At 39.5% G+C, this 16,548-nt stretch overlaps 1 protein-coding gene across 1 annotated transcript in view; it reads right to left on the minus strand.

Moving 5' to 3' along the window:
• Positions 1-16,548, minus strand: part of LOC126249658 (signal recognition particle 54 kDa protein) — a 60,357-nt gene that overhangs the window by 14,321 nt on the left and 29,488 nt on the right. Inside the window, exons 2-3 of the mRNA XM_049951336.1 lie at positions 10,968-11,144; positions 10,010-10,239 (exon numbers count right to left, since the gene is read on the minus strand). Coding sequence (XP_049807293.1) covers positions 10,010-10,239; positions 10,968-11,144 — 407 coding nt within the window. The remainder of the gene's footprint in view (positions 1-10,009; positions 10,240-10,967; positions 11,145-16,548) is intronic.

A 16,548-nucleotide genomic window follows, 5' to 3' on the forward strand; every position in this document is an offset into this window, starting at 1 on the left:
ACGACCATCATTGGCACCAAGGCAGAAGCGACTCTCATCGCTGAAGACGACACGTCTCCATTCGTCCCTCCATTCACGCCTGTCGCGACACCACTGGAGGCGGGCTGCACGATGTTGGGGCGTGAGCGGAAGACGGCCTAACGGTGTGCGGGACCGTAGCCCAGCTTCATGGAGACGGTTGCGAATGGTCCTCGCCGATACCCCAGGAGCAACAGTGTCCCTAATTTGCTGGGAAGTGGCGGTGCGGTCCCCTACGGCACTGCGTAGGATCCTACGGTCTTGGCGTGCATCCGTGCGTCGCTGCGGTCCGGTCCCAGGTCGACGGGCACGTGCACCTTCCGCCGACCACTGGCGACAACATCGATGTACTGTGGAGACCTCACGCCCCACGTGTTGAGCAATTCGGCGGTACGTCTACCCGGCCTCCCGCATGCCCACTATACGCCCTCGCTCAAAGTCCGTCAACTGCACATACGGTTCACGTCCACGCTGTCGCGGCATGCTACCAGTGTTAAAGACTGCGATGGAGCTCCGTATGCCACGGCAAACTGGCTGACACTGACGGCGGCGGTGCACAAATGCTGCGCAGCTAGCGCCATTCGACGGCCAACACCGCGGCTCCTGGTGTGTCCGCTGTGCCGTGCGTGTGATCATTGCTTGTACAGCCCTCTCGCAGTGTCTGGAGCAAGTATGGTGGGTCTGACACTCGGTGTCAATGTGTTCTTTTTTCCATTTCCAGGAGTGTATACCGTTTTCAAATTCTGTTATGCAGTTGACCAAATAATGAGTAATTATTGTGTGAATCACTCAGTAGTTGTTATAAAACAACTGTTCATATTAATGAGATTCCAGTGACAATAAGCATGATTGAAGCCAGATGAGAATATTCCAATTTTTCTGTTAATGAAATTGATTATATGAAAAATTGGATTAGGTTTGGATTGTCATTTTCTCCCATCTTTTACTTGCCCTGGACTATCAGCAAGGCGCCCCCCCCCCCCTCCCCCTCCCCAACTCTCCCACTAAAAAAGTGTAACATTATTTAAACAACTAGAGAATCAAAAGTAACTATTTCCATTACAATACTCACATCTTCAAAAATTATGATAATAATAAAAAAAAAAACGGATATAAGCACACCAGATAAAAAAATTGTCACCACCAGGAGACACCTTGCTAACACATTTTATCACCACCTCTAGACTTGATAACGGCCTGAATTTGGAAAGGAAGAGAGTCCATAATTTTCTTCAGGTATGCTACATCTAGCTGATGTGACCCATTGATAATTAAATCCTGTGGAGGCACCAAACTGCAAATGTATTGGCTGTGTTATGGAATTAAGATCGGGTGATTTAGTACGCTATTCGATATTTGATAGGGTGACCGAGTGTTTGTCAAACATGGAATGTATGCACACACCCGTGTGAACAGGGCTGTTGTCATCCCTGAAGATGGGAGTGTTGTTAACATATTCACCATGAAAATACTACAGAAAGGCAACACCTGGTCACCAAGAATGTTGAAATAAACATCATATGTTCCCGGTAACCTGAATGAGTGATCCAAGTTCACAGTGTGAAATACACCCTCAAAATCTCACAGAATCACTTTTGACCTGAATTAGATGCTCCACACACTCACTGAGCTGTCAATGTACTCGATACCTTGTATCACTTGAAAGGACACAAAATTGTTACTCATCAGATCACACTACATGCTTCCAATCACGTACTGCCCAGTTTCTGTGTTGTTTGGTTCAATGAAGTTAACATGAGCAATGATCTTTTGCGAGGTACCCTGATTCCAAATGACCACTACATATAGTTCACTCCTCATTGTTTGCTTGGAAACTGGTTGAGACTGACCTGCATGCATTGACAGCAGCAGTTCCTGTCAGGTTTGATACTGATTGTCACTGACATGTTGTGACGCTCACCTCTAGTTCCTGTCAATTACTATCTTTTTACAACCACTGTTCTTTCTTACAATATGTTAGATGGCTGCTAGTGGCACACCATTCTTATAGACAAAAAAAAAGTCATGCAGATTCGTTCACGGTGTGATCATGGGTGCATCCCAACATGATAGTTCCTTCCTGACATTCTGTCATGTCTCCACATTACACATCATACTGAACTGCTTCCATACAACTAATTGCGAGGTACACATCACTTCACTGCCATGACATATGTCCCCAGATGGCTTTATAGCAATGCAATGTTTTAAAATATTTATTGCTCTTCATTCTTTTGAGAGGTTTAGCCATTTCATCTGGTGTGTTTTGGCGCCCACCATGGAGACCTTTTGCTGATGGTTTGTTGCATGAACTGCCAACCTGTTGCTTATCTCTTCAGTTTTGTTTACAAACAAGGCAACATTTGGAAAAGATGGAATAACATTTTCCATACCCAACACATATGGTCCAACACCAATCCTCATGCTACAGTACAGGCTAGAAATCAGCATCAGTTTACGATTAATATATGGGTTGGAATTAAAGGTGACTGGGAGGATCATACGTCCATGTCCTATAAGTGCTGCCTATCGGAGCTTTGCTCAGAACATCCTCCAGGACTTACTAGAAGATGTTCCCCCACACACAGGAACAAACATGTGATTTATGCATGATGGAGTTCCAGCACATTTCAGTCTCACTGTTTGAGATGCACTGGCTAGTATCTACCATGACATATGGATATGTAGAGGATGACCAGTACCAGGGCCCACATGTTCTGTCTATGCAATAGATCACCGGGATGCAGAAACTCCTCACTGACGCATCAAGGAAGCCTGCAATACCATTCAAAACCATCAGAGAATATTTGAAATGGTGCAACAGTCCATGATTCGATGAGTGCATGCATGTTTACAAGCAAGAGGAGGACGTTTTGAGCATTTATTATGAGTTTATGTGCTTATGCGCTCCTACCACCTATAATTTTAACTTTCTTTAATAACTTGAAAACAAAGTATTTTCAGACATTTGTTTATAGCTTTTTTCCTTGTTTTGGTGTAAGCGACCTCTCCCCAGAGATTGTAAAAGTATTTTTGAAACACTCTGTACACAATGTATTTAAAAACCTTTCCTTTTCAACATACTGGACTCATATCAGGAGCTTTTCTTTTGCCAAACATTACCTTGTAGATGCTTGTATCTAAGTTTTTTTAAAGATAGTTCAAAGTTATATAATTTTTTGATTAAATACAGTTTGTGGACTGTCTTTTGTAAATCATTTTCTGAATCTTTTACGATTACTACATCATCTGCAAACAGTTTGTCTTTGGTAGCTCTTTATCATATTTCGGAGCAAAACTTTTTTCCAGTTGTGAATGATGATGTCCATACAAAAGTTAAATAATACAGACTCCTTTACTCACAGTTATGTGATCCACTATATTCCACACATGGCATTATTAAAACTGAAGAATCTTTTGTGGTACCTCCCGCCTGTTCTGTCTTTTTGGCCACTTTTAATCCTCATTAATCTTCTGCGTTAAAAATGGAAATGGTATATGCACTGCATTAGAGGCAAATATTAGAAGAATTGAAGTAGACATCAATCAGCTCTCAGAAAATTTTAATAATGGTATTTAACAGTTTGCTTCAAATAAAACAGTAGTATTTATTACCAAATTTGGTTTGGGTGACAATTATGTAAGACAGGTCCTTCACAGTGGCAGGAAAATAAAAATCTTCAGTTATTAATCTGAAAGTTGTAAATGATCCAGGTAAGAGAGGCATCTAGCTCAAGGGGGACTACAGTAAATAATTTTCAAAAAATGATGAACAGAAGCAGTATGTGTCACAGGTTTTATCTGAGAATTGCAATAAGTTTCCATGGCATAAACAACAATTATCAAAGAACAAGGGTTTTTACAAGGAAATGTGGTTTCATGATCATATTTATGTCACAAATGTAGTGCACAGCAGCTTTATAGATGGTAGTAATCAAAGTTAATACAGTGCTTTTTCACATTTAGTTAGAAAGTTTTTTAACCACCTACATGAAAAAAAAATGACTTTTATGTGTACTGAAACAAAGCACCTGGAGCAGATGATATACCCTTAAAATTATTAATATCCTTGAGAGAACCAACCATGACACAATAGCTCCACCAGGCAGGCAGGTTATACAAGACACAGGGAATATCATCAGACTTCAAGAAGGATGTAGTAATACCCGTACCACAGAAGCCAGGTGCTTCCATGTGTGAACATTACAGAACAATCAGTTAATAAGTTATGGCTACAAAATAATGGCATTTATTACAAACAGATGAATGGAATGATTGACAGACACTGACCTGGGGTAGGAGAAACTTGGGTGAAGGGGAGTACGGGAACACATGAGGCAATATTGATCCTACAGCTTTTCTTTAAATGTAGAATGAAGAAAGGCAGATCAACATCTATTGCACTTGTATATTTAGAGAAAGCTTTTCATGATGTTGATTGAAGTACATTCTTTCAAATTTTGAAGGTAGTGGGGATAAAATATAAGGGGTGAAAGATTATCTACAATTTATGTAGAAATCAAACTGTTGTTAAGAGTTGAAAGACATGAAAGGGAAGTAGTAATTGAGAAGAGAGTAAGGCAGGGTAGTAGCCTACCGCTGATATCACTGTATCTGTACACTGAGCAAGCAGTAAGGAAATCAAGGAGAAAGTTGAAAAAAGGAGAAGAAATAAAAATTTTGGGGTTTGTCAACAACACTGTAATCCTGCCATAAATGGCAAAGGATTTGAAGGATCAGTTGAATAGAATAGAATGTTTTTTTGAAAAGAACTTATGAGATGAACATCAACTAAAGTAAAAGAGGGATGAGGGAATGTAGTCAATTAAAATACTAGGTTAGGAAATGAGAAACTAAAGGCAATAGATGAGTTTTTCTTTTTAGGCAGCAAAGTAAATGACAATGGCAGAAGTAAAGCAGGTACAAAATGTAGACTGGTAATAGCAAGAAACTTTCAGAAAGTATTTGCCTGGAGTTGTGTCATGTGGAAGTGACACATAGATGATAAAAAATGCTGACACAGAGAGTATAGAAGCTTTTGAAATGTGATGATGCAGAAAAATGCTGAAGATAAGATGACTCATTAGGATAAACAATGAAGAGGTACTGAAACAAAATGAGGAGAAGAGAGATGTGTGGGACTACTTGACAAAGAAAAGCTGATGTGATGCATCTTGAGACATGAAAGAATAGTTAATTTGGTAATGAAAGAATAGTTAATTTGGTAATGGAAGAAAGTGTGGAACGTAAAAAGTGTAGAGGGAGGCTGAGGCCTGACTATAAAGCAGGTTTAGATGGACATTGGCTGGAGTAGTTATGAAGAGAGGAAGAGACTTTTGCAGGACAAGCAGCTGCTATCTGAAGGAAGATGGAATACTGTAGGGTGGTAAGGTGGACTACTATGTTCTTGACCTAGTTTGTGTGCCTACCTACTGCTGAAGGCCTCCACTATACAGTGGCCATCTTCACTCGTTCTGTTGTAAACAAATATATGGGATTGATTAAGTCCCACTACCATTTCAAAAAAATCATAACTTGGTAACTATCAGAGATAGAGAACCAATGTTTGTTGTAAACTGTTTACGAGCTTTCAAACTTTTTCTTGTTTGCCCTTTGTTGCATATCTGACTTATGAGTGTGCATGAAAATGGTGACAGACCACGAGAAGGTGCACTGTGTCATCTGGCATGCAGAATCCATGTATGTGACAACGGTACTGCAGAATTATCAATGCCAGTACCAGACGGCAGCGCAAGCAAAAACAAAAATTTGAAAGAGATGAGCAGTGTCAAAGACATTCCTCGAAGTGGAAACTGCCCTTTGTCTCAAGCACAAGTTGACAGAGTACAATTTGTATTTCAATGCAGCCAGCACAAGTCAGTTCATTGTGCATCACACAAATTTCAGCAAAGAAGATCAATTGCTCATTATGTGTTATGTAACCAATTACACCATTTTACATACAAAGTGCAAATGGTCCATGCATTGCTGCCAAGTGATCTCCATCTGCAGTAGGCATTTGTGTTTTCCATGTTGGCCTCTATAGATGCTCACAAAAATTACCTGACAAAGTGCCTGTTTTCAGATGAAGCAATGTTCCACATTTCTGGACATGTGAGTCACCACAACATTGGGATTTTGGACTCCAACAACCCACACAACATGCACGAACACATCTGTGACAGCACAAAGCTTTATATTTGGCATGGCCTAATGCACAATAGGGTGGTAGGCCCGTTTTTCTTCATAGAGATATCCTTAAATCAAATTTCAACAACATGGGGTACCACAACATCTGAATTTGAATGAGCGGGATGCCCCACATAACATATTTCATGGGAGAGGGATGGGTCATTACGATCTCATTGTATGGCCCCTATGCCCCTACATTCTCCAGATGTCACACCATTAGACTTGGTTTGGTGGGGTTACATCAAGGATCACATGGGCACAACACCAGTCCCTCGTGGGGGGAGTCACTACGTACGTAATAAACAGTATTCCATTTGAGTCCATAGATGTATCATGGCACTGCACTGAATAGATATTTGAATGTTGTGCAGGGGCAGTTGAATTTAGTGAAACTTAACTTCTAATTGACGCTGTTTATAGGTCCCCTAACTCTTACTTCAGAGCATTTCTGCTCAAGGTACAGAGGGTTCTTCATTCACGTTGCAGAAATTAGTTATATGTGGTGACTTCAATATAAATTTTGTACATGATGGTGCAAGAAAAAGGATGTTGGTAGATCTCCTAAATTCATATGATCTGATACAGACTGTGTTTTTTTCCAACTAGGGTGCAGGGAAACAGTAGCACAACCATAGACAATATGTTTATTCATAACATAGATGATAAATGTAATGTTTTCCTTAATACATTTCTCATGCTCTTTCAGAGTTGCTTTCCATTATAACATTCTAAACGGGGTACTAGCAGTAATATGCAGCCCAGGTGGCTGAGTAGTGGGGGTAAGGATATCATGTAGAACAAAGAGGGAATTATATTAAAATGTTAGAAGTAGTCACAATCGAGCTACAGTAGTCCATTACAAACAGTATCGTAAAATGCTTAAAAATGTTATTAGGAAGGCAAAGAGTATGTGGTACGCAAACAGAATAGCTAATTCACAGGATTAAATTAAAACCATATCGTCAGTTGTGAAGGAAGTGTCTGGTCAGCAGCACAAGGTTGACGATACAGTCAGTTCATAGTAAAAATATTTCTGTTACTGATAAATCAGATACATCAATCATATTCTGAGCATTGCTGATGAATTGGATAAAACTCCAGTTTCTACAGGGAATCATATAATTCTCTTGGCAAATTTCTTTCCAAGATTGAGGTCTGAAATACTCCTCTGTGGTACAGACAAGGGGGAAATTGGGTCAATAATTAAATCACTGAAGACTAAGGACTCTCATGGTTATGATGAAGTGCCTAGCAGAACATTATAGTACTGTGCTGCACATTTTAACCCTGTATTTAGCCATATTTGTATTTTTCCTTTAAGAATGGTCAGTTTCCTGAACAATTAAAGTATTCAGTAGTAAAGATGCTTTATAAAAAGGGAGAAAGAGATAACGTAGACAATTTTAGACCTATTTCTATGCCATCAGTGTTTGCTCAAGCTATTGAAAAGGCTGTGTATGTAAGGACAAATGATCATTTTATATCACACAATTTGCTGTCACATGTACAGTTCGACTTTAGAATTCGTTTAACAACTGAAAATGCTATATTCTCTTTTCTCTGTGAGGTTCTGGATGGGTTAAACAAAAGGTTTCGAATTCTAGGCATATTATTTGATTTAACTAAGGCATTTGTTGTGTTAATCACAAAATATTGCTCTAGAAATTGGACCATTACGGAATACGGGGAGTAGCTCGCAATTGATTCACCTCTTACTTTAGCAACAGACAGCAAAATGTCATTATTCACAGTGTTGAGAATGGCTGTGATGCGGGGTCTGAGTGGGGCACGTTCAAGTGGGGGTGCCCCAGGGATCAGTGTTGGGGCCACTCCTGTTCCTTATTTGTATAAATGATATGCCCTCTAGTATTGTGGGTAACTCTAAAATATTTCTGTTTGCTGATGACACTAGCTTGGTAGTAAAGGATGTTGTGTGCAACATTGGCTCTGTTTCAAATAGACCAGTTCATGACGTAAGTTCATGGCTTGTAGAAAATAAGTTAATGCTAAATCACAGTAAGGCTCAGTTTTTACAGTTTATGACACACAATTCAACAAAACCTGACATTTTAATTTCGCAGAATGGGCATATGATTAGGCCTAGTGAAACTGAACAGTTGAAATTTCTAGGTGTTCAGATAGATAGTAAACTGTCATGGAAAGCCCACATTCAGGATCTTGTTCAAAGGCTTAATGCTGCCATTTTTACTATTCGAACAGTATCTGAAGTGAGTGACCGTGCAACAAAAAAATTAGTCTACTTTGCTTATTTTCATTCGCTTATGTCATATGGTATTATGTTTTGGGGTAACTCTTCCCATTCTAAAAGGATATTTTTGGCTCAAAAACAGGTCGTTCGACACCTGTTCACAAGTCTGGGTATTTTGACTTTGGCTTCTCAATATATATATATATATTCTTTACTGTCATTTCTTGCTAACGGTATTACCTTATTCCCAAGAATAAGCAGCTTTCACTCAGTTAATACTCAGCAGAAATCAAACCTGCATTTGGATCAGACTTCTGTAATTCTTGTGCAGAAAGGCGTGCAGTATAGTGCTGCATCCATTTTCAATAAGCTACCACTCGAATTCAAAAATTTTAGCAGTAATCCACGCGCTTTCAAATGGAAACTGCAGTGTTTCCTCACAGGTCACTACTCCTATTCTGTCAAGGAGTTCCTTGAAAATTAAGCTGATTCTTGTTGTATTGTTGACTGCGTTGACTTGAACTTATGGACTAACTTTTTTTGGGTTCATAAACATTTTATTTTTATCTGTAATTACTTTTATGTTGTAATTTCATATACTGATACATTCTATTACCTTGCAGATTTGCTCCTCAATTTGGTCCTATGGAACTTGACGTCTAAATAAAATGCTGCAATCAGAACTACTGATGATGCAATGCTGACTTGTACTAGTGCAGACCTCTAATATCACCTTGAGAGAGTGGGGGCACACACTGATATTCTGGCACAGCAGTAGAAAACTATGAGAGCTGCTCAATTTTTTTACAACAAAACCTGATTTTCTATCTTAAATTGTTTCCAAGTTATGATTTTTTTAAATGACAGCAGTACTTTATGGATACCTTGTATTAAAAAGTGGAAGCTCCAGTGTCTTTCTGTTCTGAGATTTGGAAACCATGTGTCTCAGACTTTTTCTATGTGTGTGTGTGTGTGTGTGTGTGTGTGTGTGTGTGTGTGTGTGTGTGTGTGTAGGGGGGGGGGGGGTTGTAAATGACAGTTCTTTTCACTTTAAGGCATTTCTTTAAAATGTGACAATTTGGAAACCATGTGTTTCAGACTTTCTGTATGTGTGTGTGTGTGTGTGTGTGTGTGTGTGTGTGTGTGTGTAGGGGGGGGGGTTGTAAATGACAGTTCTTTTCACTTTAAGGCATTTCTTTAAAATGTGACAGTTTCACTAATGAAATAATGTTTGGTTGGCAGTTCCTCAATCGTAAAAACACATATTTTGATAAGTTAAAAACAAAAAATAATCTATCCACTTGGAAAACCCATCACTGATGTTATGAATGTTAATAGTTCAGTGACACTGATATAAAAGCTTATGTGAACAATCTATTTTCACAAATACCACCTTCTGACAAAGCAGAGCCATTTAAAACAAGAGGTGACGTGATGTTTTTTTGGTTATTATGGTTCTCATACATCCGCCCAATATTTCTTTATTTGTTGGTTCTCAATGAAAGCAACAAAATTTGATTAAACAGAAGAAAATATTAATAAAGATAATTACATGCAGATCAACTTTTTAGACCTGTTTTTACATATTACCTCCCATAAAATGGAATTCTTGCTTTTGTAGCATTCTGCTTGAGTTGGTCATAAGCACCTGCACGGAATGTGTCTGCGCAAACCAAGCATGCCTTCCAATTCTTCTTCAAATAGTGGTAAGCAAGTTTTGTACAAGTTGTTGTCTTTCCAGAACCTTGAAGCCCAACAAACATTATAATATTCGGCTTTCCTTTCACAGGCTGGTGTGCTTTCACACCTGGATCGACTAACTGAAAACAGCAAATAGCATGACAGTAATATAATCCAATAGGTAATTACAATGAACACAAACTTCAAAGAAAACCTGGCCTAATTACACAAAATTTGTGAATAATTTTCAATAGAAGAATTTAAACCAACATATGGTTGGACCTGAGGATTCACTGACAGTTATACTGCTTCAGTCAAATTACAATGAAAAACTGAACTTAGATTTAAAAAGTGAGGTTGAATATGGAAACAGAGAACAAGATTTTGTATGTGATTTATTCTAAATACTGCAGTTTTTAAAAATGAACACTACTAAAAATTTTGACATATGGCAATGGTGGCTACCTCAACAAATTTCACTGAAGAAATCTCTTCTGGTATCAGCTAACTAATAGCTTTTTAAAATACTGGGTATTTCAATGCAAATTCATCTGCATAAGTCACCACACAGAAAGAGTACTTTGATTTTACAATCCACTTTCTTCTGCAAGGAAACTAAATAATATTGAACATAATTACTATAAATAAATAAAATATAATGTTCTGTCACAAAATGATAATAGTTTACTTCTTTAACTTGACTGGGACTCTTACGTTAATGAAACATTTAATTTTATGTCACCATGTGAACATTATGAAAGATTTCTTACATAACAATAGCCTGCATGGTAAATTATGTGATTATCCTTGTTAAGTACCATTCTCACTCTCTGTGTGACGCAGTAATGCACTGGGATTTAAAACCAACCTTAACGAGCTCCTTGAAGACAGCACTCTGTATCATTCTCCTCTTATTTAAACCACCTGCCATTTCATCAAAATCTATAACCGAGCGTACATTCTCACGAAGTTTCTTAACCAATCTTATATTCACATCAGCTTCTAGGAGAGCAGCACATATCTCTTTTAGCATAGCATTGAGGACCTGAAACAATAAGTAATGAAAGCACATCATTTCTGCACAATCTTGGTAATATTAACAACTTACTAAGCTATTCTGCTGACTGACATTCCATGAGTAGTTACTGTTTCTCTTTTTCATACTTGGTAACTGTCCAAAGTACTTTTGGTACTGAACACTTGCCAATTACAAAAAAATGGTTCAAATGACTCTAAGAACTATGTGACTTAACATCTGAGATCATCAGTCCCCTAGACTTGGAACTACTTGAACCTAACTAACCTAAGGACGTCACACACATCCATGCCCGAGGCAGAATTGAAACCTGTGACCATAGCAGCAGCGCAGTTCCGGACTGAAGCACTTAGAACCGCTTGGCCACAGCTGCCGGCACATGTCAATTATATACAATATTTTAACCTGGTGGTAACTGACAGAGCTTTAAACTTGAGGTATTAAAAGTGAAAAAAGCATCTTGATCTTGCACCAATATTTCCATTTAAATCCATTCTTTCACTTGAGTTACTAATCCAGTTGCCAAGATATTTCAATAGTTCACCATTTTTGGCACTTGTGCAGTTATCCATTTCTAAGGCTTTAACTGAGTTTATTTTTATGAAAAGTGTTAGGTATTTGATTTTATCTTGGTTAGTCACTAACTCAATCTCTCATGCATGTTTGAACTGTGAATTACATTATTTTACAAAATATATACCCTTCTTTCTTAGCAGTACTATGTTACCTGCAAATATGAGACTTTTATATGCCATGTAATACAGTTGGAGAACAACAACCAACCACTGTCTCCAATGCTAGACTCAAAAGTAAACATGTAATGGATCCACATCTCATAACCCTACTTCATTACAGAATTTACACAGTGTTGATCCTCAAAATTTGATTACAACTCTTAAGCTCTTTGCGTCCAACTGTGTCATCTTAGCAAACTTTGTTGGCCTGTTAAGTACATTCATGTCTCTATACAAACTACAACCATATGTTGCCATGCCCCCCCCCCCCCCCCCCCACACACACACAAAAAAAACCACCATTGAAAAAGAAATGCACAGTTTTGTTATACACCCAACGTTGCTGAAGGTACAATTTTGTTGGCAGCAGTGGAATGTATGGTTTCAAGAATATAAAGCAGAGATTGAGGGGCAAATGGGGACGGAGATTTGTAAGTTATGCTAAGAAATTGGTCCTTCTAGTTTTTGCTGTCAACGCTTTACTTTTCTAAATAGGTTTCATTTCCACAAGCCAACTCAAAATTTCACATATCATACTTGTGAAGCCTATGGATTAAAGAGTGCATGTATATTCCAACTTCCTTCTAATAACTGCTGGGTGTCTGATCATTATCAGGCAGCTAATTTTAAAGCATTTTCATGTTGCCATTCATCATCCATTTGGTGATGTTCCTGCCTCAAATATTAGTTTTGGCCATTGTCATACTGAAAGTATCTTGTGGATTTAAACAGTTAATTAGTTCATAAAAGTATTCCCTCCAGTTGGCTGTTATTCAGCATTTACTAATTTGTTTTTCCCTCTCAAGGGCACTTTCTCACACATTTAAGATTTTGGACAGCTACTCCCTTGTCTCCAGTCTTCGAATTAAATGTTTTTATGTTCTCACACAGTAATACATTGGTTGGTTTATTGTGTCTGTTTATTTTAGACACTACACTGTACATCACAGTACTTGAACTTTTAATACTTATTTGGCAGATGTAATTCCCATTATCCGTCTTAACTCTACAGCATTCCAGTGGTAAGAATTCTAAATATGCTGAAAGTCATCCATGCTAACCTCACTGGCAAAGCTCCCTCTAACTGTTAAATGTTCATGTTGTATCGTAAGTTCTTCACTGTTGCAAAAGATGGCTACAGGATGCAACCTCTGTAGGAAAAATTCCTGTATCACACAGCCTCTGTTCAGCACTGAATAGTATTCACTGAAACCAGTCTGGAAGTGGCTGATGAGTTACACAGGTTCAAGAATACAACTTAGGTGACAGTTCATCACATGCTCCAAAATCTTTCGTATGTAGCAGGTAACAACAGAATCATTACAATACTAGAGGATATAGAAACCTTTTCCCGCTTTAGTAGAGATATTTTACTGGCTTCCTGTCACAAGCTGAAGTAATTTCCTTCAGGCAAAATAAAATTAAAAAGTCCAAGACGGATACCTGCAGATTTTATAGGTTGATTTTGCAATACATCATTCTAGTTTCTAGGCCTGGTGCTGTAACATTAGCCAATGTTAGAAGGCATTTCACATTCCTTATAGATAAATGACAGCTGTACAATTTCTGGTTGGTTTTCCTCATTTTGCCACAGCAACAACCAATGTTTATTTACCTTTACCAGAGATCCCACTGACTGCAATACAGTGGTAGCTGGTGTGGAACAAATGATTGATGTTAAGGGCCTATTAACTTCTATCACGATCTCAAGCTTCCTATAGTTGCTGTACTTGATTTTGCTCTTGTTATTTGAAATACTGCAATGTCTTCTGTTGACAGTTTGTATCTGGACCTCTGCAGAGCAATCCACTTACCCCTAACGTCAGAAGGTATTCTATCTTCAAATCTGATTCAATGATTTTTTGATGAATGGTTTAGTGACTTAGAGGATCACTCTGATACTGACAGCTGGACGAACAGCATCCATTTCACACTGAAATGTGTGTATCTTCATGACCTCCTTTGAAGCAGGCAAGTAAACATAAGGAAGTAGTCACTTGAATGCAAATGGTTACAATAAGCTAAGAACAGTATCCACAAGAGCAAGTAAGAAAAAGGAAGGGGAGAGGCCCATGGCTGAGATCAACTCAGTTGCAATGCTGAGGTGTGTCCCTTGCCCACTGCACAAAAGACGCATTTCCTTATGGAAGAAAGGAACAAGTTTTAACATACTGTTGACAATAGGCATAAGAGACAAGAGCACAAGTTGGAAAGGATAAGGATGGGAAAGGAAATTCACCTTGGCCTTTTCAAAGGAACCATCCTAGCATATATACTCAATATGATCAAAAGTATCCGACACTCCCAAAAACATACGTTTTTCATATTAGGTGCATTGTGCTGCCACCTACTGCCAGATACTCCATATCAGTGACCTCAGTAGTCATTAGACATCATGAGAGAGCAGAATGGGGCACTCCGCGGAACTCATGGACTTCGAAGGTGGTCAGATGATTGGGTGTCACTTGTGTCATATGTCTGTACACGAGATTTCCACACTCCTAAACATCCCTAGGTCCACTGTTTCCAAAGCAATAGTCAAGCAGACACATGAAGGGATACGTGAAGCACAAAATCATACAGGTCGACCTCGTCTGTTGACTGACAGAGACCACCGACAGTTGAAGAGGATCGTAATGTGTAATAGGCAGACATCTATTCAGACCATCACACTGGAATTCCAAACTGCATCAGGATCCACTGCAAATACTATTATATTTAGGCGGCAGGTGAGAAAACTTGGTTTTCATGATCGAGCAGCTGCTCATAAACCACACATCGTGCTGGTAAATGCCAAATGTTGCCTTGCTTGGTGTAAGGAGCATAAACTTTGGACGATTGAACAGTGAAAAAACATTGTGCGGATTGATGAATCACGGTACACAATGTGGCAACTCAATGGCATGATGTGAGTATGACAAATGCCCGGTGAATGTCATCTGCCAGCATGTGTAGTGCCAACAGTAAAATTCGGAGGTAGTGGTGTTATGTTATGGTCATGTTTTTCATGGAGGGGGCTTGCACCCCTTGTTGTTTTGCACGGCAAGAGCACAGCACAGGCCTACATTGATGTTTTAAGCACCTTCTTGCTTCCCACTGTTGAAGAGCTATTCGGGGATGGCGACTGCACCTTTCAACATGATCGAGCACCTGTTCATAATGCACGGCCTGTGGCAGAGTGGTACACAAAACATCCCTGTTCTGGTACCGTGCGCCGCGGAATTTGAATCCGCGCCAGACGTCATGGACGTCGAAGACCCATAGAGGTTGCTGCACCGTAAGCTATGGCGGCGCGAGCCTCCTGGCCCGCTTTTAGTGTGGGGGCGCCACCAGTGGAACACGTGGTCCCAGCGGCCAATAGCGGCGCCCCCGAGAGCACACTTAAGCGCCGGCCACTTGCACATCAAGTCAGTCTTATCTCACTTACGTCGGTTTGCACCTCGCTTGCGCTAGACTGCTTTCTTCCTGGTTCGTGTACGAGTTTGTTTCCTTGTGACTCTGTTGTTCGGTCTTGTCATATTCGTTCTCTCCTACGTTGGTCGTGTCCATCCTGTTCCGTTGTGTTGTTGTTCACGGGCCTCTCCGCGGGTCCCGCCGCGCCTTTCGTCAGTGCTACCCCACGACCATCCTGGTCGCAGTTACAACACCTGTAATGGACTAGCCTGCACAGAGTCCTGACCTGAATCCTATAGAACACATTTGGGATGTTTTGGAACACTGACTTTGTGCCACGCCTCACTGACCGACATTGGTAACTCTCCTCAGTGCAGCACTCCCTGAAGAATAGGCTGCCATTCCCCAAGAAACCTTCCAGCACCTGATTGAATATATGCCTGCAAGAATGAAAGCTGTCATCAAGGCTAAGCGTGGGTCAACACCATACTGAATTCCAGCATTACCGATGGAGGACGCCATGAACATTTAAGTTATTTTCAGCCAGGTGTCTGGATACTTTTGATCACATAGTATACATCGACAGGGATTCTCTGTGAATCATACTTAAGTGCCTGGAAGAGCATTCATCAAACCATCTTCAAAATAATTCTCATTATTCTACTCTCAAACAGTGAACGGAAAAAATAAACACCTATATCTTTCTGTCTGATTGCTGATTTCCCGTATTTTATTATTATGATCATTTCTCCCTATGTATGTCAGCATCAACAAAATATTTTCACATTCAGAGGAGAAAGTTGGTGATTGAAATTTTGTGAGAAGATTCCTCCGCAAAGAGAAAAACTTTTGTTTTAATGATGTCCACCCCAAATCCTGTACCATGGCCATGACACTCTCTCCCCTATTTCTCGATAACACAAAATATGCTGTCCTTCTTTGAACTTTCCCAATGTACTCGGTCAACCCTATCTGGCAAAGATCCCACACCATGAAGCAGTACTCCAAAAGATGACGGGCAAGTGTAGGGTAGGCAGTCTCTTTAGTAGATCTGTTGATCTTCTAAATGGTCTGCCAGTAAAACCCAGTCTTTGGTTCACCTTCCCCCACAACAATTTCTATGTATACTTTCCAATTTAAGTAGTTCATAATTGTAATTCCGAGGTATTTACTTGAATTCACTGCCTTCATATATGATTGATTTATCATGTAACCGAAGTTTAACAGCTTCCTTTCAAGCACTCTTGTGGATCACATCACACTTTTCATTATTTAGGGTCAATTGC

The sequence above is a fragment of the Schistocerca nitens genome, chromosome 3, assembly GCF_023898315.1.
Source record: "Schistocerca nitens isolate TAMUIC-IGC-003100 chromosome 3, iqSchNite1.1, whole genome shotgun sequence".
NCBI classification, from domain to species: Eukaryota; Metazoa; Arthropoda; class Insecta; order Orthoptera; family Acrididae; genus Schistocerca; species Schistocerca nitens.